Raw genomic sequence first — 27,306 nt, 5'->3', positions numbered from 1 at the left:
CTCAAGGGTCAGTTTTCAGCCTAAATCCACTATACCTAAGTGAAGAATGGGTAGTTTCTCCTGTCTCCCGACATCCTGTGCAGATTTCAAACAAAATTACAAACAATACATACAAGTTGTCTTTAAAACAAAATAAAGTTTTTGTACCCCTGACATGGACAATATTTTATCTGTGCTCTTTTGACTGTGTACTTTAATAAATTTCGTAGCAAATGTGTAATTGAGGAAACATCCTGATAGTAGGTGTGAAAGTGAAGTGATTGTCATTGTGATACAAATGTGTCCACTGCATTTAACCCATCACCCTGAGTGAGCATTGGGCAGCCATGACAGGCGCCCGGGGAGCAGTGTGTGGGGACGGTGCTTTGCTCAGTGGCACCTCAGTGGCACCTTGGCGGATTGGGATTCGAACCGGCAACCTTCTGATTACGGGGTCACTTCCTTAACCGCTAGACCACCACTTCCCCACCCCTGGTGTGGGCCATAGTAGCAGCTAGTCCACACTCACCCTCACGAGGAGTGCACCAGGTTACATGACTCTTATTTTTTCTGGTTTTGTGACCTGGAGAACATTACGTATGGAAATGACACTGTGGAAGTACTGACTGGACTTTGCCTGCAGCCAAAATATTACAGTAGGCATCAGAAAACTGCTGTGTTTGCAACCACTCCAAGTCGGAAGTGGTTGAGATGTAGATCTGTGTTTGAATAGTTACTCAGGAAGATTACTAAAATGAATAAATCTATTTTATTTATTACTTAGCATTGGAAGTTATAGGCCACTTGTTATTTTATTATATTACTTTCAATGGCTAAACAGCCATAACATCTTCTTTGAATTAATTTTATTGTAACAATTACAATAGAAAAGAATGACTCAAAGCAAACTGCATAACCACAAACATTGCAGCAATCACAAACAATGTATAAATCTCTTCATTTGATTTCAACACATTGCTGCCGCCAGCAATATATTACTCATAGTTGAAAGACTTTTGCTGCTGGGACAAACAATGCTATTTGCCACCTTTACTGATACAAACTCAAATAATGACAATACTTCCAAATTATAAACATATTTTTTATTATGAAGCATGTCCACACCATAAAAAAATAAAATTGGGCTGGGATTTATTTGGATATTGCAATCAGGTACACAACTCTGGGGAATTACTGGGGGAAAAAAAAACAATATTACTGCATTAATATTACTGTAATATTGCCCAACACTGGAAGAACTACATTCAGACCTCCGTTTGTTGTAGCCAGTCAGAGAATAGACCCAACTTTAGAAATGGATTCTGAACTCCTCCCTGCCTTCAAAATAACCAATATCAAGATGTTGTTCGTGTAAGAAATGCACACGCTGGTCCCTCAATTCTATACCTTCGTGTGCCTGTCCAGCACTCACGTGTGACAACTTGAAGTCTGCTTCTCTGTGCATTGCAAAGAAACCCAGAAACGCTCCAAAGGGAGATGTATTGGTCCACAGACATGGTCAGCCATGGACTTATATGGACTTATATGGACTTTGCCAGATCATATTATGTAAAAGAAAGACTGCAGGGAGGGTTAAATTGACTAAAGCCTTTAATCCTGCGAAACTTGATTTACTATTTAGTTTGCACCACATCAAATAGAACCTAAAAAACCTGAGTAATGCGGAAAGCGATTCTTCAATATGGGCTTATGCTGTTCTCAATATGGAGAATATCTGATGCGAGTGAACAGATTGCGAGCTGAAGAAACGATTCTGCTGGATTACTGTTTCACTGCTCGCCGTACTATTTGAGAAAGCCTGCAAATGTGGGTCATGTTTACCCGCGGAAAAGAGTGAACACCAGGCAAGCAACACACACTTACACATAAATCCCCCCCAATTCATATGATACGGTGTTTTTTGGCATGTTTTGATGTACGTGTTCTTTTATTTCTGCTGTTGCTAGTTGTAGCGGCATGAGTTATGGTTTGCATGCTTGTTCCTGCCCAAAAGTATCTGATGCCTCCCACACAAACCAAGCACAAAGGCAGTAGATCAGCTCCACCCACTGTGATTCTGCTGCAGAAAGGGGGCTGTGAATGTGAAGTCTTTAAAATCTTCCTGGTTGGCATAGGGGATAAGGCCATCCTCGATGGGTGTAAGGGTCGGCTCTTCCTGGGTGAAGTCTGGGTCAAAGTTATTCACATCCTCCAGAGATTTCTACAGATGGGAGAAGTAGAACACAAAACACACAATCAGGAAATTCCACGTATCGGTTGTCAAAATCTAGACAGCTGGGCAAATTGCAACTTGCAGATGAAGTGCATCTCAAGCAACCTCCAGCAGCTTCAGAGAGGTTCCTAGGCCAGCAGACCAGTTTAATCCCATCCCATCTAAGGGCTGTCCAGATCCCAAACCAACTCAAAGAAGCCAAATGTGCTTTTCCTGATCTATGATTAATGCTGTTCTGGTCTGGGAAGCAGTTAAGCATAAAAAAAGGTTCCAACCAAGAGCACACAGCAATGAAAATGGAAACCTTGTAAGTGTTTTCCATACTATTTTTTGAAAGTGCTTGTGTTGCATGTTGGGGAAGTTTGTGGCAATTAATTATTTGTCAGCAGAAAGTTTCCGCAAGTTTAGTGCAGCAACTTGGGGTGTGTATTGGCAAGGATCTCATGATACGATACATATGATGTATTCAAATTGTGTCCCATGTATCACAATATATTGTGATACTGTACATATTGCGATAATCTATAGTTCACTAAAAAAATGTAAAAACAGAGCTGAAAAATGCTGTCATTGGGCTGTCATGTTTTGTGATTTCACTGAAATGCTAAGAAGTAATTCAAAGCACCCAGCTGTACAGCGCCATCTACAGGAGTGGAGGCTGTAGTGGCACGCTGATTCTCATCTCTACTGACCTCACTAAAGAAAAACCAGTGTACTAAATATCTATATTTGACGTACATGTATCAATAAAATATCACCATGTAAAATATTGCGATATATATTGCTGTATCAATATTTTTCAAACACCCCTAGTGGCATCACTGCTTTTGTTATTTGAGAAACAGATTTTCCACTGAATTAAAACATTGAAACCCATTTATGACATCCATTAAGAAGCACAAAAACAGGGCAAACAAAATGATTTTTTTTTTGGATGGCTTATGTTTGTACCCAGATATGTGCATTCTTATACATCTGATACATTTCTCATGATTTGCATTGGTACCCTTTCAGGCCTTTTTCCATGTGAAATAATATAAAAATAGAGGAAGACCCGTAAATGAGTAGGTGTGCTGTAACTTTAAACTGGTATTTTATACACAGATGGACATGCTCAGTGCAAGATGTTGGAAAATATATCAATGAAATTCTTTTTTTTGGGTGGTTGAAGCAGAACGGAGCAGCAGTCTACTCAGAGGACCACATCAGTATTAGTGTAACGTTTTTGTATTATTATTATTTTAATAAACAAACATGAGGTGCAGTAGCTTTATGTGTAGAGAGAACTCACTATTCTGGGCTTGAAGGGAGGTTCTAACTCCCGTTTTTGCAGTTTATCCCAGTCCAGCTTGTTGAAGAATGGGTGTCTCATGATTGCATCCTCCCCTCCATCTCTCATCACGCAGCCCAGTCGATCTGCAGGGTCTTTGGTCAGGAACTGTGGAACAGACCATAATTTGAGTAATATTGGAAGTGTTTTATTTTTAAACATATAATGTTTTATGACTATGACTAAAGCTCTGTATGTCTGTAGTTGTAGGATTGCTTTATTTCAGGACATCAGCATGGCTGGAGCGAGGATGTATGGGGGATATGGCTTTGTGTAGGGAGTATGTCAGCGTTGCCAGCATGCAACAGCAAAACAGTTCACTGCTCCTGAGGTTTTTGCCAACACACACAGCTTTATTCACCAAGGCTATTCTGGCTGCAGATCAATCAATTCTGACATTAGATAGCCCTAAAACGAGCAGCACTGCAGGTCATTCTAAAACAGTCTGGTCACCCCTGTTGAACACCTCCTGAAACCTCTTGTCCTGGACCTTCAGCTGAAAATCAATGAGCAGCATTCAGGTCCCTTGCTGAAACAAAACACTGACACACATGGGTGTGTCGCAGAATTAGACCGTTCGGCTAACTTGCCTCTGCTTACCCCTTTCCTTTATGGCAGATAGAGGGCTTGTTAGGGACTGGAGGCCCAGTGGGTAAGTAAGCGGACTTGTAACAGAAGGGTTGCTGTAGAGTGAACTGAAGTGACTGTCACTTGTGATACACAGCAGCACAGCACACGGTGCACACAGTGAAATTTGTCCTCTGCATTTAACCCATCACCCTGAGTGAGCAGTGGGCAGCCATGATAGGCACCTGGGGAGCAGTGTGTGGGGACGGTGCTTTGCTCAGTGGCACCTCAGTGGCACCTCAGTGGCACCTTGGCGGATCGGGATTCAAACCGGCAACCTTAACAGCTGCGCCACCACTGCCCCCCACCTGCGAATCTGCGGTGTTCGAAGGTGCCCCTGAGGTGCCCTTGAGCAAGGCACTGACCCACACACTGCTTTCCAGGTGCCTTTCATGGCTGCCCACTGCTCACGAATGGTGTTGGGTTAAATGCAGAGGACGCGGGCTGTGGTGTGCACCGTGTGCTCTGCCGTGCATCACAATGACAAACGCCACATTTCTACAGTCAAACCACCAAGCCCCTGACCCACCAAATCCCAGGCCCCTGTTGGCAACTGTATGAAGAAAGGTTTAAAGGAGTGATGTCAACTGAGTGAAACACTTCCCTTTGTTGATAAGGGTTCATTAACTCGGCAGGCAACAGTGAGGCAGGAATATTTACCGCCAAAATTTGTTGAACGAAGGCAAACAAAGGCTCTTTGTTGCAGGGTATATGTCAGTGTACTAATGGTAATTAAGAAACTGGTTATCTAAATGTTATTATATTTGCGCTTGTGAAGCTTATCAGTTCAATGTCCTGAGCCCAAATGGACATTTGGAAAAACTGAAAATGCAGTTTCATTCTGCTGTCTTGAGGGTTTTTTTATGTGGTAAAAGGAAATATATTAAATTGATATCTGTCAATATTTGCAGCTAGAAGAAACAATATAGTCAGCAGATCTTCTACTACTACTACTACAACACAGATGTGTTATTATATTATAGATATTATGTTCAGGATGTATCTTAAACAATGCAGACTGAAGCACAAAAGCAGATTTCCTATTTACTGCGTCATACAGATGATTAATGAACGCCCACTTCCAGCAAGTGCTGTTAAGAGCTGCTGTCTGGGCTTCACAAGCTGCAGTTGTGTTCGGTTCTTATTTATCTGTCTAATTTTAGACAGGCTCTCAAAAAGCCCTCAAGTGGTAGTGTTCTGACCCAGCAGAGAAATACTATTCTTATCGTGCCGGCAATGCAGGTTGCGCAGGCTTTATTCACACATGGTGTCAGTTTCCACTGAATGATCTAGTCCAGTGTTTCTCACTGCTTACAACCTACCTACCTTCATTCTTAGGCCACTAAGAAAGACTTTAGGGTAGTAAAGGTCAGGTTGGAGTGAACACTTTCTGTCAGGTGGTACTCAAGGAGTAGGATTGAGAAACACAGATAAGTTGACCCAAAAAATTTTACATCAAAAGGCTATTATCAATGTCAGTGAGTATGCTGATAAATCATTTAATACTAATTCAATTTACTCACTCTCTGCTTAAATCAGTGCCCATGCCTATCCTGGCCAATTCAGCGCAGGCATGGACGTAACGTTCACTCACCTAGTGCCTTTGAACAGTGGGAGGAAACCTGAATTAAATATCCAATCTATGAGTCCGATCTATGAGCTACCCACTATGACCCACCACCACCCTTATCTCTTTGTCTTAGTCTAAATAAAAAAAAACCCCTCTTATAAACAAACTGAAGGCGTGGTACTCTGACGATCAACCCAGAACGAAGCTCGAGCAGGGAAGCTGAAGGCTGGTTGAATATGAAGCAACAGTATGAAACAGTATTGTTTCTTTAAAAAATTGGACCTCATGTTGCAATGTCTTTAGCCGTTTTTACAATAGAATTGCGTTAGAAGTGACAATTGCAAAAAAACTGCTGGGCACTTTTCTTCACAATCAGAAACAAAGAAGTAAAACCTCAAGATTGGACAAAATTGCAAGGGCGCACAGATTTCACAGGGTTCTGGGCGAACTTTTGTTAGTTGCTGCGATTGCACCGCTGTGGCATCCTGAAGGTACCCACAGGAGTAAGACAAATGACCCTGACCCTGAGCTGCATGCATGATTGTGTTGTATGGGCTCCACTGCATGTTCCTGAGTCACTGGCCATGCCACTGGTATCCAGAGATTTTGTGTCTTTTTTTGGGCGTGTTACAAATAAGAGTTCCTCCAGCCTGTCTATGGTCCTGCAGAGGCTAGAAATGGCGATAGGTGTAAAGGGTGCTTTGGCCAATTTACTTTGCCGTTCAAAGAGCGGCAGCTCAGACGGCCAGATCTGGAATTTGTCCCCTTATCATCATAAGGGGACAGGTTACTCCTGTTTCTCATGCTTTTTCCGGCCAGAGAATTTCCCACCCCTCCCCTAAAAACTCCACCGACCACCATGGCCTCCAAACATTGTAGTTGCACAGTGATTGGAGGCAAAAAAAAATGTTAAGTTCCGTCAAACAAGACTCAGTGGGTCGAACCTTGTGGTTGGTGAATGGTGTTGATGATGCCATTTCCGCAAACGCCCACTCAACTTCTACAGGCCGCTCTCCTCCTAGTCCCGCCTCTCTCCTCCTCATTAACATTTAAAGCTACAGATGCCGAAACGGCGCGTCCTGGGAAATCTCATTGTGGCACTGGACAAAGTGGCTGAAATTCTGAATTTCGGAAAGAGACTTCAGATACAGTATTAGAGGACCAACTAAGACCGATATAAAAGCAAAAACTCTTTATGTCAGGGGACCTTTAAAATCTTTCAAAGATTATGCAGCGTGACATTAAAAGAATGTGTTCTTTTCTTTAAGGCTGTCTTCAAAGTCTATCTTTGTACGATCTGTGACAATTGTGACACCATAAAAGAACAAACTGACTTCAGATGTATTTTTGTTTAAAAAGAACAGTGGTTCAGATTTTTGATTGCAGCTTTTAGGAAGTCAAGTCAGGTTTTGATTTTGGCATAAAATTATTACTAAATCTGACCATCACCACCAATTGGAGCAGATTGGCGGAGGGGCCAGGTTGGTGGTCCAAGTTTTAACCGGGGGTTACCATGCTGCCCCCGTGCCCCATGCAGAACCCCTCTGTCGGTACATGGGAATAAATAAGCCCCGCTACGTGCTTCAATCAGCACAGATTTTTCACTGCTTTACTTTCGCTACTTTACTGCTGTGGACGCATGTTGTGTAACTGCTTGCTCAGCTTTCCACGTTCATGATCTGAAAATGTCAGGACAAGTGCCGCCTCTGTTCCCCCTCTGGACGTAACTGAGAATGTTTGGACAGCTGCACTCTGGGCGGGGGCGGGATTTCAGGCTCCGATGGACTCACGCCTCTGAGAATGTCTTCTGCCTCGCCACTCAGCCAGGATGAGTAGACCACCGCCTCTCTGAGGATGCACTCGAAGAGCTCGTCCTCGGTCTCCGCCTCGAACGGGGCGTGCCCAGACAGCATCTCGTACAGGAGCACGCCCAGCGCCCACCAGTCCACGGACCACCCGTAAGGTTCCTCCCGGATGACCTGGAACAGACACAAATAGAGACCTCGTTAGAAACTCACCACCGACTTGTTCCTCAATTCTAATCCAGATTCTGCGGACCATGATTTAGGTGTGGGACATGACAGAGCACGTTTACACAACTGCTGTGTGACCAAACCGCCATGCTGTGGCCAGAGCCTGACTGGTGATTACCGTCTGGACAAACTCTACATGGACACAGCTAAGCTAGAACTCTACTTATACACACACACAAGGTACAGGGTAGTGTGTTCACGCATGTGATAGTGTGTGTGTGTGTGTGTGTGTGTGTTTTGGCTCACTTCTGGAGCTATGTAATCCGGCGTTCCACAGAAGGTCCGTGTCGTCTGCCCTGGAAAAGTGTTCTCCTTGCACATTCCAAAGTCGGCCAGTTTACAGTGTCCGTCTTTGTCCAGCAGCACGTTATCCAGTTTCAAGTCCCTGCAGTCACACAAAAATGACACAATGCAATGTCACAATGGGGTGATAGGAACCTAGTGGGTAACACACTCGCCTATGGTTCAAACCCCCACTTACTACCATTTTGTCCCTGAGCAAGACACTTAACCCTGAGTGTCTCCAGGGGGACTGTCCCTGTAGCTAGTGATTCTGGGAAAGGGCATCTGCTAAATGGCACAAATTTAAATGCACATATACAAATCAAAGCTAAAATTTACAGCGTTGAAACTACAGTGCGGCTATCCAGACGTATTGTAAACATCTTGTCCATATGGCAATGCCGACTCACCAAGTACTATGTGCAGATCGGCTGTTCCATGCTGACTGGGTGTCCACACCCTACCTTCCCCATTCAATTCTGATAGCAGAACTAACGGCGTCATGAGCATTATAATTATTATAATAATAATTATTATTATCAGGGATTAGAAGTAATTCAGAGAACAAAAAACATATAAGCACAGAAAATAGGAACAAAAACACTGTCCTGAAGCAACAACAATAATCTTCTATAACTACTAGTTACAGTAGGAGCCTCTAAATGCTGGAACAGGAACATTTCCCGCGTGCTTGGAATAAATTCAATCAATCGATCGATTCAGTTAAAAAAAAAGAATTATGTGGACAATTTGTAGTTTTTACTACAACTCCTAAACATTTGCATTTGAATGGCTGTCAAAGTGTGTTCGATACAGACTTCTTTTATTCAGTGCCTCCAGGATTTTGTGGGTTTTTGGGGCATTGTTACAGCCTAAAGGCCTTCCCCCCTCAATTAAAACTGGACAAACAAGTGAAAATGTATTTAAAAGGCAACTTTGGTGAGAATATAACAGCACTGCTGTGACAAGTTTCAGTCTGCATAGAAAAAACTTGTCGATATGTGTTACACCAATTTCATGACCCTGAGAGTTTGGTACATCTCGGTTGATGCCATGGGAGGGTGGAAGGGTGGCAGCGACTACACAAAATTGTTGGTTTGTTGAATTTGCATTACTGTGTCATCTGAACATTGCAAAATATTTATTCAAGCGTCCTTATTCATGGCCACGTGTCACCATTGTCTTGGTGGACAATTTAAATATTGCACTGTCCCTGCCCGCTCCTGCAACTAGGGCACAAGAAACGTCACACTTACTTGACTGTTGCCAAGCCATTTCCCAGGTAATTCAGATCATTCATAATATATTTATAATACATTGTGTCTGATGATATACACATACACACACACACACACACACACACACACACACACACTGAAAGTGCTGCAGTGCAAAAGCATTAAACAGAAGTATAACAAAAACACAAAAACGATGATGTCCGACGCAGATTTGGAAAAGGATTTGAGGATTATCCGTAATGGCTAAACAGCCTTCAAGAGAAAATGAGTAACATCCTGTCTGGCAACAGTGAAGACAGTGACAGAAAGAGGATGAGGTGTGTGTGTGTGTGTGTGTGTGTGTGTGTGTGTGTGTGTGTTGGTTGGGGGAGGGGGGGGGGTCAGTTCCAGTAATGAGGGGTAAAAGGTGCCAAGCCAAAGGGAGTGGCCTGACTGACTAAACACTGCACAGAGGTTACAGCATTCCCTCACACAAACACTATCGAGCAGAGTAAACAAGACGACCTGGTCACGTGACCCGGCCACAGGATGGATATTGAGTAATACATAGCTGGGAGAAATTTTCCAGCTTTAGCAGACACACACACACATTTTGTTCCCAGGACACACTAGCATTTGCATTGTAAACGCACCTCTAAAGCCAACATTTGGAACCAAAATATATCTAGTCTGTATTTGAAAAATGTGTATCCTCTTAGCAGGCACCAGAAAATGCCTGAACCCCCTATTTACAGCATTACACACACAAACACAGTTATTAACCGTGTATATACACCAAGCACCATTAACAGATTGCAAATGATGAACAAAACGATGAAGGAGTTATGTGGAGGCCACGTTAACGTCCTGAGTCTGTCATTACTACATAAGTTTGGTATACTTATAATGATAATGTGTGCATGTGGTGTGCGAGAACTAAACCTGCGTGTCTGCACGCCTGCAATGGTGGAGGGCGGTCATCTTTGCCACCCTGCCAGCGTGGCACTGTTGGCAAGGACTGTGGCGCTGGGCTGTGGGCAGCGGTTACTGCTGCAGCGCAGCAGACATTCTTACAGCGCCGAGGCCAATTAGCCCACGTCCTTCAGATAGAGCGCTTTGTTTGGAGGTTGGATGGATGTGGATGCAGATCTATGAAATCATTCAATAAAAAAAAATAAAAGCTGCTCTCCAGAATAAACCACTGCTCCCAGTTTCTCAACTCAATAGGCTCCTCGGATTGGATTTAAAACCGGATTAGGGCGAGATTATTCTTGGAGCCTGAGATTACAGGTCAGCGAGGTGACGCTGAACTGGCAGCCTGACTCAGGGGACATCAGCCATCGTGCAGTGAACTCTGAGAACTGCGTGTTCTGTGTGCACGCCTGGCCAGCACCGAATATGCACGCTGGGCCGCTGCGCCGGGAGCCGGCACCAGTGTGACTGTGCATGCTGCGTGTGGACGGGAAAATTATTCAATCTGTTTCCGATGGGATTAAGAGTCGCAGGAACATGCAACATGCTGTCCCTCGCTCCCTCTGGTAAACACATTACGTAATGCTGGCTTTTGTCCCAACAGCCCCTCTCTGGTGGCATCACTGCCATCAGGTCTGCAAAACAATTCATGTATAAATACAAATAAAATCACTTCCCACATATGTAGCAACTGGAAAATCAAATCAACCTCTGCTCCCCAAAGACCCAATCAATAAATTGCCAAAATGGGGGAAAAATGGGCCGTAAACATGGCAGAGTAACCCCCCCCCACTCGTAAATTCCGCAGGGGTCACGGCTCTCACCAGACCCCCTCTCTCTCTCTGGCACCCTCAAGGTCTGGAGCTGCTCCGCATTTCTCAGCTGACCGAGAGGCTCGGGGGGGGCGGTCACATGGCATCAAATGCCACCAATTCTGGGAACATTACCAGGAAATACACTCCAGTGGCTAACATTCCCGTCTGCGAGTTCGCAGCGGCGATGATCACTAGACGACCAGTTCCTACATACACTTCAATTAAAAGGTCTGGAGTCATTTTAAAATATTCTTGATTTCCACCCAAAATTTGTTTGAATAGAAAATTACAAAATGTAAGAAACAATGATGCAGTCGAACCCACATTTGCGGACTCCACTGGTCTGAATTTGCTTCTTTAAGCAGTGCAATTGTTTTCAGATGTACTAAGATGATTGTAAAAAGGGGTTTTCTAATAATTGATAAACCTTCTCAACTGAGATACTTGCATTAGTGGACACAGCATCTGTGGGGAGCTCAAGACTAATTGTTGTCTCTACATTCTTGAAGCCATTTGCATCCACCACAGCCATTTAAGACATTAACAAGGTCTGCAAAGTAGTGTTGATGGACAAGTTATCGTTTTTCTATCAAAAACGAGCACATTTCAACACTTTTGAACTGTAGCTTAGAGGCGGAAAGCACCTTATCAAACAGCACCAGACAGGAAGTGACCCCCCCTGTCCAGGGTTCGCACTCTTGATCTGGACACATTTATTCTATTTTTAATGTAGTGGGTTAGGAAATTCCTGCAGTGTCCAGTCTGATCAGGGTCAAGCACCACAGGTTAGATTTGTCCGTCACACTCAGGAGTTCCAACAAATGAGCAGATAATCAATATGATTGATTGTTGAGGTTTTTCTTTATTGATTTTATTTGCTGAAATCCATGTTTTAACGGGTAATATTTTGACTGGTCTACATCTGGTGTAAAAGCACAGTAAGTTTAGTTCTTGTAAGAATGAAGTAGTAGAAACTTTAGCATTTCATCCCAACGCTTTTACTCTGGTACTGTGGTGTATAATCTATAAAGATAACGGTCAGTATGTGTGTTGAAATCCTGGACCCTAGTAGACCAGCTCACCTGTAGATGATCCCCTTAGTGTGCAGGAACATGAGGGCTAAGATGATCTCGGCCGTGTAGAAGCGTGCCCGGCCCTCATCAAACCGCCGCGACCTTTGGATGTGGAACATGAGATCTCCGCCGTTGACAAACTCCATGACAAAGAAGAGTCGGTCCTGGCAAAGACAGCGAATCACGATCCAAACATGGAACATGAGAATGTGGGGTCAATGTCAAAAAGTCAAATGTGACATTCCACACATCAACAACGTTCCCAGCGTATAAATCAATATTGTTACTCTGTGACCATTCCAGTCATTTTTAAATACAACAGTCATCACAAAAACTTTAATATGGTAATAGAAAAAGAAAATATTGATGGATGGGTAACTATCTAGCTAGATAAGCAGATACTTTATTGAACCCAAACTTCCCAATATTTCATTCTATACAAGTTTCAGAACAGACTTGTGGATTGTAAATGGTTTTTTTTTTACTGTAGGTAATAATCTAAGAATCTGACCTTATCCGCCTCAATCGGCAAAAAATATATACATTGGATTTTACATTAACTATATTATAAAAACCAATGACCTTTTCCCCTATAGGCTTCACTATTTTTTTTTTTACCTGCCAATCTAACACGTGGTTTATCTTGAGTATGAGGTGTGTATTCAGTGGTAAATGAGTAGTCCTTTATAGCGGTTGTATCATTATTTATTTATTTATTGGAGCGTGTACGGTGCGGGTACGCAGTTTCAGTACAGGCTGCTCTTCTCAGCACACTTTCTGGCTCTAACTGGCTGAGTCCTGTCGTCGCAGAATGTGACGATGCCCCATGTGACTTGTCTGCGGAGCCAAAACACAGGAACTGCTGCCACCTGCTGTTGAATTGTGACAATTCTGATGGAAGGTGTTTTCGCGAGATTACGTTGAACTGTAAAAACACCTCACTTACATTAAATAGATTATATTACATGATTTCACATTGTGACGCATGTGTGTCTGCACACTCACTGTAGTCTGAAAGCAGTAGTAGAGCTTTGTCAGGTATGGGTGATTGTGGCAGATGCTCAGCACTCTCTTCTCTATCATGGTGGCCTCCACGTCATCGTCCTGCAGGATGACGTCCTTCTTCAGCATTTTCACCGCAAACACCTTCTCACTGCTGTTCATGCGGGCCAGCATCACCTGTACAACACAACAAGCAGCCATGACCATCTCTTCTGCAGACAAGTCCTGGAAAATCCAGCACAGAAACAAAGAGTCACCTAACCTTGCCAAAGCTGCCTTTGCCAAGCACCTGTAGGAAAGTGAAGTCATCCAGCTGCACACTGTGAACTGATGGGGTGGGGCAGTCAGGCTCTACTTCACTCTTGACGCTCGATTGAGGAGAGTTCCCAGAGCCAGGGGTCACCTGTAGGGAAAGAACATGACGTTCCAGCAGAAAAATGGTGTTCCAGGGCTGCAGAAGCCATTAAAATGTAAACCAAATAGTAATATTTATAATATCACTAATATTGATATCGATAGACAGAATTCTCTATTTGAGCAACGTCCTTCGTATTTCATTGAAGTGGATATACTGCTCTGACAAAACTAAATGTAAAAAGGCGTGCTTTCAATTATAACATGAATATAAACGTATGCAATGTCACAACATTAAGGTCTAGATCTTTATTCATTTTTCAACTAAATTTTGTGCTTAGGATGGGAGAGTAATCCAAAGATTCACACAATCCATGTGTGAAAATTGTGACTGACTTCATTTTATTGCCACATAATGCTGAACCCAGAACTGACCAACTGAAGCAACCCCAGACCACAACACGGCCTTCGCAGACATGTTCAGTAGGGACTTTAGCGTGATTGGTGCATCACTTCCCTTTTTATCCATATGCACCCATTAATTTAAAACAGGACTCAGACCACATTACCTTATTTCCTAGAGTGACTAGCATTGCACCACAGCATAGCACCCAGTGCACACAGTGAAATGTGGTCTCTGCAGTTACACTGCCCTCCATAATTACACCCCTGTTTAAGACTGTTCTTTAACATCTAATAAAGTTATAGGACCACAATGAAAAAAATATTCAAGTGCATTTATTCAGTGGGGAAAAAAATCCACATTAACAAAAGAATTCTTTTTACATCAAATCATGTGTGCCACAATTATTAGACCCCTGATGTTAATACTCCATTTTGCCTACAAAACAGCACCTTATCTTCTCCTGTGTTTCACAAGAATACAGAAAGATGTTTAGGGTCATTATCTTCCTGAAAGACACAGTGACGACAAACCTTCAGCTTTTGGGCAGCGGGCATGAGATTTTGCTGGTATATGTCCTGGTATTTCAGAGCATTCATGCCATAAACCCTATGGTGGTAGTAGCCTAGTGGGTAACACACTCGCCTATGAACACAGAAGACCCAGGTTCAAATCCCACTTACTAACATTGTGTCCCTGAGCAAGACACTTAACCCTAAGGAACTCCAGGGGGGGGACTGTCCCTGTAACTACTAGTTATAAGTCGCTCTGGATAAGGGCGTCTGATAAATGCTGTAAATGTAACAAGGTTCCCAGGGACCACAGCATCACTGATTCTCTCCCACACTTCACAGTGGGCATGGGGTGCTTTTCTGTGTTCTGCGTAGAGCTTTTTGGCAACACTATCTTGGTCTCATCTGACCAAATCCCACGGTCCCAGTTGAAGCCCCAGTTCCGCTTAGCAGACTCCAGAGGTTTGCGTTTATGATTGTGAATAAGAAAAGTTATTTTCTGTGCATGCCTCCCAAATAGCTTGTTGGCATGTAGATAGCAGCTGATGGTTGTTTTGGAAACTTTGTGACCCCCAAGATGTTACCATTTGTTGAAATTCTCTCTTAATATCCTCCTCACTGCGTTTTTATGGTATTTGTAGCAGGTTTGGGTCGGTGTGTAGCAAGGTTATTATAGTTAACGAAAACGAACGATAAAACTAAAACTAGAATTGAAAAAGCATTTTCGTTAACTGAAATAAAGAGTTAAAAAAAAACGAAAACTAACTGAAACTGTTTTGTGTGTATACAAAACGAACTTAAAAGAACTAATATTATAGCAAAAAAGTCCTTCGTTTTCGTCTTTATAATAAGCCTTTTGGGTTGAATTAAAATCTATTTACTTCACGCTGCCAGTTTTAAGCCAGGTTTTTGACCATTATGGTAACACGTGGTCTGTGACGTCACGTGTCCATAGTCTTTCCGTGACGCCGCCGGCTAGCGTGATGGCTGCAGCGAAAGTCGGAAGAAAGCGGAAGAAAGTCCTATTTGGGATTTCTTTGATTATGACAGTGGCAAAAATAAAAGTAAGTGCCTTGTTGTAGAAGCAGGTGATACAATATGTGGAATACTTCTCAAGGGGAAAAACCCCACGAATCTGAAAGTCCATTTGAAAAGCTCACACAAAAAGGCGAACCAAGAGTACCTGAACAAGCTAGCCTCTCGCCCGCCCTCCCCAGAAAGAGAAGCGGTAGCCAGGCCAGGTAACATGGGAAAGGAACGTGATACTACAGCATCCATAATGGACCAAGTAGCTGCTGGCTAGTAAATACGCAGGAACACCTCAAATGAGAAGAAGCATTGGTAAATATGTTTATTAAGACTGGAATGTCTACACGACTGTGTGACTCGATTACCTTCAAAAAGTTCACCACTTCACTCGAACCAAAATTAAAAACACCCAGAGCTGCAAGAGTCAATAACCTTATCGGAGCTAAGATGGATAAGGCTATCCTGGTGATTTTGATTCATGCACCTGACAAATATCCTAATTTACAAAAAAAAAAAACTAACACTGTAACTAATAAAAATTAAACTAAAACTAAGCAATTTCAAAATATCAAAACTAATAAAAACTAGTAAATCTGCCTCTAAAAACTGAATTTGAAAAAAAAAATCTAAACGAAATAAAAACTAAAACTAATGAAAAATCCAAAACTATTATAACTGTGGTGTGTAGTGGAGGAAACTCTGGAGGAAACATGCAGAGAGGCCCGCCGGAAAGAAAGAGAATCTCACGTCGCTGCTGGGGTTTCCATCACGCTCTCTATTTATTATGCTCACAGCACCTCAGTTCTGCCACGCCCGGGTAAATGTCGGTAACCGCTCCTGCATGAGACGGGGACGTTACACATACCAAACGTTACTGCTTTTATGTAATACAAAATGAAATAATAAAGGGACCACAGGAGCTTGGACCAGTCTGCATCAGGACCGAGGCAGACGACTTACTCCCACAGCAAAGCCGTGTGCTTTTAAAGGAGATATACCAGTATATACGACGGTAACTAGGTGAGTGCAGACAGTTTTTCTGCTCGTTGTAGCAAATCAAAGTGTCCACACAGGCGTACGAGACCTTTGGAAAATGTATGGGATGCACCGCGATGCATCGTTATTGAGCCATTGATAATCATAATCAAATTATGAGACCAGTGATGGTTCACACCTCTATTGTTTACCACTTGTTTTAAACTTCTTAATGATTCCTCTGACAGTAGATATTGGCCGGTGCAGACGAGTGGTTATTTTCTTGGAGCCATTGCCTGATTGTGAAGGTCGACTTATACCCCAGGAAAACATGTAGTGATGAAATGCTAATTCAAATGTTCCTTGATACTCAACCAGGGGTGGCAATAATTACAGAGGGCAGTGTAATTCTGTGTGCTCCTTAGCAGACCGAAGCATATCTTTTGACATGGTTGTCTAAACAATTAGAAGGGTTTCACTGAATCATTTATGATTAAATGACATGTTGTCACCCAAAACCAATCAAATGCGCTTGCTGAATGTGATGAGTTGTATGATGAGTTGATCAGTGATGTGTGTGTCAGCGCACCTTCGAGTTGCGTTTGCTGAGTCTGCCCGCCTGTAGCCCCATGTCCGCCAGTCTACTGGCCAGCTCTGCACTGTTCACCCCGCAGTTGGCCGCCACGTTCTCTTGACAGCGGATGTGGACGTTAATTCTGCATCCTGCACAATATGCAGCCGCCCACACACACATATGAGCAGGAGACATAAAGAGACAACAGCGTGGAGGGGTGTCCGTGGGTCTGTGTGGTCTCACCCTGGCACTGCAGACCCTGTTTGATCATCCCGTACAGCAGTGAGCCACAGTGGTTGCAGTAGGTGGGAACTTTGTAGTTGTGCTTCTTAAATCGGTGGGGGATGTTGATGCTGAAGCCTTGAGTGACGCCCTGCAGGGCCCAAAAAAACATCTATGTTTTAGGTATTAAAATGAATAAACATGGATCATTTATAATCAGATAAATTATCTGGTTCTCCAACTACTGCCATTACTGACAGAAAAAAAGTCTTAGGCCTTCATCTTTTGTCTTCCTAATATTATTATTAATAATTTATACAGGAAATAAACTTGTTGTGTAAGGTTAAGTCATATTCACTGAATAATTTTTTTGAAAAGTGACACTTTGGACAAAAAAATTTAATCAATCATTACTTACTTCTTCTTCAGCCTTCTTCTTCATGCGAGGGCACTCAGAAACAATCAGCTCGTGGCATCGCTTGTGGACCACACAGGTGCACACTGGGATATGGACACATGAGGGCGGTGGTGAATTGTATGACAGCAAATTAAGAAGGGAGACTAACCGTACCACCCCAACTGTTGATAGACAAAAGTTCACTTGATATGAGGAAATTCTAATCCTTGGCCCAGTTGATGGGGTCCACCCACGTGAGGAAGGTGAACGAATGTTCCAGCCAAATGGCTCGTTTCTGTAAGCCGTTTACAAGCCCGGGCCAGAGGGATGAGAAGGATGTGCATATTTAAATGAAATAAAGCACTAACCTTGACACTGGTAACCCTGCTTTCCAAACACACCCCTACAGAGAGACAAGAGGCAGGGGTCATGTTTCTAACAGGTAATGTCAGGCGGAAAGAATTAACAAATGCAACAGAAAACCGGTCTCATGGGACTGGGTCATATTCACAAGGAAAAACAAATACGTTCAGCGAATGAGTTCAGTGCTGCAGATAAATATCAGCATTTATAGTTCATTAAAGACTTCACATTTGTAAAACTGTGACAGCAGCAGAAAAGAAAAGAAAAGGAGTGGTGGAATGTGCCACGCCTTATTATAGTCCTAATCATAAAGCAGCAACTCATATTTTAAAATACCATATTAAATATTGTACAATTGACAACATTACGGTGCCATGAGCTCACATAGGATCACACCCCTTCTGAGATCTGAGTGAAAATGGTTACAGGATTAAATGGGTTTGAACGTGTCCAATTTATCCAAGAGTCATGGCGCATGACTGAAATTTGGCCTGACAGATTTCATCCGAATGTGCAATTCGTCCACGTCAACTGCGCTTTCAGCTTACGCACCATTATGGATGTGTTATTAACAATGACATGTTTTACTACAACTACAAACTGAAAAATGCTCCATATCTCTCTGTTTTATTAGACTGTCAATCAACTTTGTTCCATAAAAGAACGTGGTGATTATTTTCTCCCATTTTTGAAAGTTGTCAATAAGTATTACCGACTAGCATAACCACGGCAAAATTCATGTGATCAAATACACAGGATCATGCTACGCTTTTTCTCATGTTTAAATCCTGTCTCATGGCGCTCCACTGTGTCCCTGGTCCTGGTGTCTGCTGCTAGTGTACAGCCACCTTGCACCTGTCCTTGTCCTTTCTACTGCTTATAATAAATAATAAAGTGAAGTGATCGTCACATGTGATACACAGCAGCACAGCACACGGTGCACACAGTGAAATTTGTCCTCTGCATTTAACCCATCACCCTGAGTGACCAGTGGGCAGCCATGACAGGCGCCCGGGGAGCAGTGTGTGGGGATGGTGCTTTGCTCAGTGGCACCTCAGTGGCACCTTGGCGGATCGGGGATCGAACCGGCAACCTTCTGATTACGGGGCCGCTTCCTTAACCGCTAGGCCACCACTGCCCCATATTTCATAGCGGACTTGCCCCACCCGTCAGTGGAAAGACCCACACCACCAGACCCTCTCACCAGATGAAGTTGTTGCAGTGGCAGCAGAAGGTGGGCTGTCTCAGGTAGGTGGACATGAACTTGTGGCCGTTGACCTGGTGCACCTTCCGTCTTCTCAGCACCTTCTTCCTGGTAAGCCCTTTATGTTCCTTGGATCCATTAAGAACAGCTTCATCTGAGAGGGACAAAATCGCTGTAGTTCAATGTGCTAAATGGCACATGAATAATAAAGAACAGAACCGCTAAGTTATTACACACAAAGCGTGACAAAAGTGCTTCTTTACCATCAGTGAAGGAACCTGTGAGGGTGATGGTGACATGGATGCTGCCCTCCGGTTCCAGCACAACCTGAAGGTGTCAGAGCCACCGAAACAGGAAAAAAACAAAAAAACTAAAGTTATTTGAGGTGAGAACACACATCAGTAAGTGAGAGAAATATTCCAGACCATCGAGAACTCAGAAGCTGAAAGAAAACGGAAGACTGGCGGAACAAAAAATGGCCTGTGATCAGAGTGGTTTGGTTATCCTGCATTGTAAGATAATGTCCCGGGTTTACACTGGCCCTTTGTAGCTGTCTATACCACTGTGAACCACTCCAACATGGGGTAAATCACTAAAATTGTAAATTCGATAAATTGTAATTCGATAGTCAGTAGTTTCAGTAATCCGCACTTGGCACTAGGTTCTTCCGTATGGAAAAAGTGGGATTCTCTTTAATTAAGAAAAAAATTAACTAATCAGTACTGGTTGATGGGACCAACTGACATTGCGGGGTGCGATCAGACTGTGCTTTTCCGGAGTGTTTTCACCCGCTGTTATCTGTATAAATTTGCCTTGATTCTATCATGTCTTCGTCGGGTCATCGCGTGCGTTGTGTTTCCTGTCCAGTGTTCCCATGCGTGTACAAGTCGAGCGACTGAGTCCTCCATGTCCACGTCGGCACTATGATAACTATATTTAGTAGTGAGTATTCTAAAGAGTCTTGAAAATGTCAGGGTTGTCTTTATAATATAATATAATATATATATATATACACACACACACACACACACACACACACACACACACACACATTTTTTTTATTTCCTTCAACCGCTTGTGATTAAAGTGAATTTATTCAAACTGAAACTTTGTTAGTTAGAAGTCAATGTCATTCCAAAAAAAAACAAAAAAAAAAAAACATTTTAGTACAGTGGACTTTTCAAACAGTTGTTGAAAGACCCAGCAGGTGCCCTGAATAAAACATTCCTGGCTTCGTCCCTGCCTGCGATAAACGTGTATTACGTTACACGCCATTCAGCTGATCAGCAGTTAAGGACCGCAACAAACACATAGGCATATTTCTATTTGTTTTTTGAAATGTCATGTATTGTGTGAAATATTGATATGATCATCTGTGCACCAAGTGACGTTTTTTTCATCAGAATCGGAGTTTCAGCTGAGCGCCAGTGACAGAAAGCAGGCTGGGCCGGTTGGCATGCCTGCGTTCATACCAGACACCGGAACATCCACACGCTGTGGAACGTGTTGGCTCCCTGCCACAAACATCCAACCATCAGGGCACCAGATCAGCAACCAAAGCGCATGAGGGAGCCGCGCTGAAACCGTAGAGCAGCAGGGCGGAGCCAGAGCTGAGGCAATACCGACCTGGTTCCAGTCATTCCTCCTGTAGTGTTTCCCCTAGGGGTGCCCCAGTCAAGCAGCGAAACAAGTGTAACACAGGACCAAGTTGGATTCCATGCATGATTGATGTAAGAGGAAGACCAGCCAGGAGTGAGTTACAATAGTCTAGTTTGAAAATGACCAGAGATTGGACAAGTATCTGGACTTGCAGAGGGAGAGATTGGGGGATCGTCCAGAGAGATTTTTTTTACGTTCTGTTGTGGAGGAGAAACAGCAGGGATGAATGGCAGTTTGGTTTTGCTGGAGTTGAGTTTCAGATGATGAGCTGTCATGCAGGCAAGCATAGATCTTGGTAGATGTATGTACATCTGATGGCGGAAAAGAGAAGAGTTGGGTGTCATCTGCTAATCCATGTGAGGATATGAGAGATTTGTTGTAAAGTGAGAACAGAAGATGGCCACGCACTAAGCCCTGAGGGACACCACTAGAGAGCTTGCATGGAGCAGATGTGGTCCCCTTCCATGTCACCTGATAAGAAGCATCCACTCCCATGCCAAGCCACTAATTCCAAAATCTCCTAAAGACGGTCAAACAAACATAATTTGTAGTGGAACCGATATGAGTTAAAAACCAGGGCCTTCATAAGAGACGCTGTTAAAAATACTTTTAACATAAGAAACATGTTACGCATGGAGAATGCTGGTCGTTCTGCTCCACAATTAGATTTCTTGGCTTTGATGCATGAAATGTATGTACAGAGATGTTAAGCTGTTAATGCAATGATGACAACCCATATGTAAAAACCATATTAACCCCCCCCGCAATACTTACATATTTAAAAAGAACACCAAAACAGACATGACCCAGAAAGAATGTGAATCCCCTAAATACGCTTGCCTTAGTGAAAAAGACTTGGACCGACTTGTTGCCTGTGACATGATCAGTGCGACCCTACAGCTGAAAACTAGGTCACATCCACCGAGCGTGAACGTTGTCACTAATTCCGAAACCACACCGAAAGGAACACGCCCACCTCCACGACAGGAAAAAGTGACCACCACCTTATCCACTGCTTACACGTCCTCCAAAGCGATTTGAAAAGTATAACACTTTCAAGGGTGGTGGTAGCCTAGACACTTAACCCTGAGTGTCCCCAGGGGGGGACTGTCCCTGTAACTACTGACTGTAAGACGCTCTGGATAAGGGCCGTCTGATAAATGCCGTAAATGTAAATGTCTGAAACATGATGCTATTTCTTCTGGACACATTTCACTTTTACCACATAGGGACTTCATTTATATCACAAAACCTTGGAGAAACCAGCACGTTTTAAGCTTCGTTTCTGCAGGAACTTGTTTGACGTGTTTAAAGTGTTTTTTTTTCTTCTCCATACCCAGGAATAACATTCTTACAGTTAACTTGAACCCTGGTAAATGGGGAGTGTAGTGTCAGGAAAGGAATTTTGTATTAAACCTCTGCAGCGTGGCAGCACTTGGGGGGGGGGTCCTAGATTCGGACCATGCCGGCATATTAAATCAGGCCGAAATGACGATCGGTTGAAACCGAGACCGTCAGGAACAAGATCATAAGAACCGGGCACGTTTCTTTTGTGTGCGGTGGCACTACACGTGGACGCGGCCGGAAAAAGTGCGGATCTTTCAGACCTCCCCTCCCCTCCAGACTGCACCTTTCCTCACCAGAACAAAAGCAACGCGGCAGCGAGCAGCAGTGCCGACATAAAACTGACAGGGTGACGTATGTTCAGGGCAGCAGGTGAATGAAGAATGGAGAATTTAGCACGTGTGACGAAACCGTTTGGTGACAGGATATAGAGCTTCAGCTCCAGTGTGATGAGGAGATTTAGGAAAACAATATGCAGAAAAAATATTATCAAAAGTTAATAATAAAATTACTATGAATTAACACATGTGGAGTTATGTACTTAACTAAAAGTGGAGACCTGGCCTCCACAGTCACCGGATCTGAACCCGGTCCAGATGGTTTGGGGTGAGCTGGATCCCAACAAGTGCTAAACACCTCTGGGAACTCCTTCAAGACTGTTGGAAATGCATTTCAGGTGACGACCTCTTGAAGCTCATCGAGAGAATGCCAAGAGTGTGTAAAGCAGACTTTCAAAGCATGAAAACATGTTTTTGTTAAAAAATAATTTTGTTGCCTTCAGTGAGAATCTACCAATTTAAATGGTCATGAAAATAAAGAAAACACGTTGAATGAGAAGGTGTATAAACTAGTGCTGCACGATTAATCTAATCGCAATCGTAATCGTGATGTCAGTCTGTGCGATTACATGAACGCAAAAAGCTGCGATTTAAATTATTAGTACATGGATTGGATCGGCAACATATCCGATCCATTCTCTCATCCTCAAAGTTTGCGAGCTGACTGAAGTCTCACTTCAGTCGGATGTGACGCGTTGGTCACATGACTTCCGATTCGGAGACATATGGGTAGACGGCGCATGACATATTGCGATAGGTTCTGTTGTGGCGTGAAGCATATACATGTCTATGGAGAGAAGTGCATAAAAATGCCTCACTCTTGTGCTGCTTGGGGCTGTACAAACCGCTGTACGCTCCAAACAAGATCCCGGGGGATTACATTTAATAGGTAAGGCTGGACAATTGTTTTGAATATATTTGGCCATTATAAAATCCCATTTTTATAAGTCTTAACCTTAGCTAAGCTAGGCTAAGCTAGCGAAGCTATGCATTCCTGTGTTCAAGTCAGCCTCCAAACAACGTTTTGGCTAAACGTAGGCATTAACTCTTTAGACTGTTCTTAGCTGTTTAGTTAACTTTTCTCAAACTTTGAAGGTTTCCTAAAGAAATTCACCTCAGTTTACAAATCTTAACCTTAGCTAAGCTAACAAAGCTATGCATCCCTGTGTTCAAGTCAGCCTCCAAACAACGTTTTGGTTAAACGTAAGAACTATAATACAGGATTTTATAATGGCCAAATATAATCAAAACAGTTGTTTAGCCTTACCAGTTTTTGTGATTTATTTATTTTTGTAGAATATTGTATTTTGAAAGCACTGGGCATTTCAGGTTGTTATAAGTAGTTTGTATGTTTCACTCTGAAATTAAACATTTCACTATTAGTATGCGACTTTTCATTGATATACAAGCGTCCTTTATCATATCGCAATCGCATATCGCAATATTGATCTCAATAATCGCAATATGTCTTTTTCCCCAAATCGTGCAGCCCTAGTATAAACCTTTGGCCTCTACTGTACTTACTAGAATCACAAGTCGCTTGTGTCTTGTAAGTCGCTTTGGATAAAAGCATCTGCTAAGTAAAGAATCAGTCAAAAGAATCTGCCAATATACTGTCAGAAACAGCCAGATTTATTCTGTCTCAAAGATTTTCTGGCTTGTTATGATTTCATAACATTTCACTGTTATCGTGCCCATATGAATACTGTGAAGGTCATCTCTATTCCCAGGCTTGTCAAATATTTTCACATTTCAGAGCCTGCTCTCACCCCTTCATCACGCCATGCTTTATGTGCCCTCTGCATCACATTTGATTGGGCTACACAGTGCCATTACATCCTCAATCATTATGTGATGGGATGTGAGGATGTCACCATGCTGCCGTAAGTTAACCATGGTTACTGGTACTTTCAACTTCCGAATCTTGATAAACCAGTAAATCACAATCATCTAATCAATCAATCAGGAGTCAAGCAGCAAATTTTCAAAATAAGAGTCCAGATAGAGGCCATTAAAAAAATTGAATGCTACACTTGGGGGGGGGCAGATGTCACTTTCCGCCCACTATCCCAGGAGGCATTGAGCTGCATGAAGGCTGCAAGACCCCATGCACAAGCGGAAAAAACGACCCCACAACGTGGTTTGAAACAAGTCGCATGTGCGTGCTGCAGAGTGGGTGGAAAGCTGCCTGGGTTCTTTTTTTTTTTCCCCCAGAGCTGCAATACAATGAGCGGTGAAGATGTATTAAACACACACACACACACACAGTCTTTCAGCTTCCTGACCATCATAAGAGCGAGTGTGCAAACCTGCACACTTGCAATACAATGCAGAAAAAGCCAAGACAATTCGAGTACGTGTTCATAAGTTAATATCTTATATAAGATAATATCGCGGGTACTGGGCTCTGAGAACGGCTTCATGTTTTATCTGGAACACATATTTCACAGCATCCTGTCCTACTTGCAAATCTGGACCGGGCGGCAGCACACGAAGGTCGTGCCACGGTGACCTTCCCAAGAAAGCGTCATGGCATTTCAGGACACAAGGTTTACAGCACCAAGACGAACGCAGGCCACGGGCTGATAGTTTTCTTTCTGAACTTCAAAGCACACACACACACACACACAAAGCGGGAATGGAGGAAAAAACAATCTTTCACTGAGTGTCCAGAGATCTACGACGAGAGTTTAGAAAAACACGCTTATGCTTCACGCTGAGCTCAGTGGCGACTTGAAGACGAACGGAATCTTTGTACAGTTCTCTTGCCTGTAACCTTTTTCAAAAGAATTTCGACGCTGTGACAGAGTTGATAAAAACACTGAAAAACTGACATTTACTTCTTCACTGTTGATTTGTATTACAGAAGAACAATAATGTCGGTTCAGTTCTTTACCCTCCGTCACTGCGGTGAAATGACACTTTTTATTACAGGCCACCATCTTGGAAGAGAACAATACAAACATTTTCTGCTCATTGTAGGACCTCTAAGCGTCCACACAGGCGTACGAGACCTTAACTCGTGTTTGAAAACATCATATGAAGTACCGTAGAAAATGTATGGTGTGCATCGTGATGCATCGATATCGAAGCACTGATAATCGCAATCGAATCGTGAGACCAGTGAAGGCCTTTTATTAAAACACGACAATAATGTTCTAAATTGACCTCTCCAATCAAAAATGTGTTCTGTATAATGTTTTTATTCCTTTGGGTAGCTGTTGGTAACATGCTATGTGTAGAATTTGTATTGTATTGGATAACGCAGGCCTCTCCAACATGGTGCTCAGCGGCCCCATGGCACCCAAGGGTCACATCCTGTTAAAAACAGTCATCCAATCTGAACTAAAAGTATTTCAGAGTAAACGTATTTTGGCCTAGAACGAGTATTTACAACTGTATTAGAAGTGGGCAGTGGTGGCCAAGCGGTTAAGGAAGCGTAATAAAAAGGTCGCCGATTCGAATCCCGATCCGCCAAGGTGTCACTGAGGTGCCACCGTCCCCACACACTGCCCCCCCGGGCGCCTGTCATGGCTGCCCGCTGCTCACCAAGGGTGATGGTTAAATGCAGAGGACACATTTTGTTGTGTCACCGCGTGCTGTGCTGCAGTGTGCATCACTTCGCTTTGAAACCAGCATGCATTTCAGTAATAAAAATGAGCTCGTTTTATTATAGCCCAGAATTATTCAACTGAAGTTGCAGTGTAATCAAATTAATCTAAAATGTAAATTTGGACACTACATTGAGTAAGAATTAACTCTAGGATTAGAAATATATATTTTTTTATTGCCATTCAGCTTACTACTGTGCAGTACTGTCCTTTCATTCCACGACCAGACACAATCACTCTACTGACCCACGACTCGAAGGTCTTCCTCGAGTTGGACGTCTCCATCAGCTCCTCCAGATGGATGGTCCAGTTGGCCACGAAGTCGTCGTACCCGATCGGCGTGTCGTGGAACACGGCCAGCTCCAGCACCCTCCCGTCCCGCACGTGGGAGCAGAACTCCTCGTTGAAGGCGGGCCGGCTGGTCTTGGCCTGCGTGCACGTCTGTCCGATCTTGACGTCGTCCACGCGCAGCACCACGTACGGGTCCAGCGGGTGGCCGGACTTGTGGAGCGGCCGTATGGAGTGTCGCGTGGAGAAGGTGGTCGGCCGGAGACCCGCCGCCTCCCCCACGCAGACCTTGAGGAAGCCGTTGAACTTCATGGCGCTCGGAGCGACTCGCTTGGCGTGCGGGCGGCGCGCAGCATCCTGCCGAGAAGGGGACCCCCCTCCCGCGACAGAAACGCGCCTTTTCTCGCCGGTCGAGTTCCACCAGCAGGATGCCGAGCCGCCAGAGGAACGCGAGAAATTCGACCAAGATCCCTCCCCGATTCCGGGCCCAGCCAGCTCCAGCCCACGCCCCGTTCCACAGAGCGGAGTCGAATCTAAACCCAGCGTCCACGGCGGTCACGCAAACTCGTTCGAATGGACTTTAAAAATGAAAAAAAAAAAAAAAGTAGGAAATGAAAAGTGGACGCGCGCATCCAGCAGGTGGCGCTATGCGGGACCCACGTGATCGTTCATTCGATACGATCGTGTTTATTCAGTGTCTGATCACTGCGCTGTACTACAAAATAATGATTATTCAGTGGGGGGGGTAATAATAATTTAAAAAAAAAGATCCCACCGCGATTCTTTTAAGACATGTTCCACCTTTTGCTGCCTTCGCGTGCTAAGAGAATTGTAGTTCTAGGATAAATTCCAGTTCCTGTCTTGTCACCATTTCATTGCAACTTTTTATTCGAGCTCAGA

At 43.5% G+C, this 27,306-nt stretch overlaps 1 protein-coding gene across 1 annotated transcript; it reads right to left on the bottom strand.

Moving 5' to 3' along the window:
- Positions 1-828: 828 nt before the first annotated feature.
- Positions 829-26,975, bottom strand: LOC114802937 (protein kinase C eta type-like). Its single transcript, XM_029002092.1, has 14 exons — positions 26,365-26,975; positions 19,430-19,493; positions 19,167-19,320; positions 17,968-18,002; positions 17,621-17,703; positions 17,224-17,353; positions 16,996-17,129; positions 13,396-13,536; positions 13,137-13,310; positions 12,141-12,295; positions 8,019-8,157; positions 7,530-7,718; positions 3,504-3,650; positions 829-2,200 (listed from the first exon to the last, which is right to left on the bottom strand). The coding sequence occupies exons 1-14, from the start codon at positions 26,716-26,718 to the stop codon at positions 2,036-2,038; spliced, it is 2,064 nt and encodes a 687-aa protein (XP_028857925.1). The 5' UTR covers positions 26,719-26,975; the 3' UTR covers positions 829-2,035.
- Positions 26,976-27,306: the final 331 nt, after the last annotated feature.

This window comes from Denticeps clupeoides, chromosome 14, assembly GCF_900700375.1.
Source record: "Denticeps clupeoides chromosome 14, fDenClu1.1, whole genome shotgun sequence".
In the NCBI taxonomy this organism is placed as follows: Eukaryota; Metazoa; Chordata; class Actinopteri; order Clupeiformes; family Denticipitidae; genus Denticeps; species Denticeps clupeoides.
This window is presented reverse-complemented; position numbering and strand designations above follow the sequence as displayed.

What these genes read in the sequence shown, in the direction of transcription:
- LOC114802937 (XM_029002092.1), bottom strand. Translation starts at nt 26,718, where the DNA reads ATGAAGTTCAACGGCTTCCTCAAGGTCTGCGTGGGGGAGGCGGCGGGT. An exon ending in GCAGGGTTACCAGTGTCAAG is followed by an intron (nt 17,704 to 17,967) that starts GTTAGTGCTTTA and finishes TCCATATCCCAG; the next exon opens with TGTGCACCTGTGTGGTCCAC. An exon ending in TCAGCAAACGCAACTCGAAG is followed by an intron (nt 13,537 to 16,995) that starts GTGCGCTGACAC and finishes CTTTCCCTACAG; the next exon opens with GTGACCCCTGGCTCTGGGAA.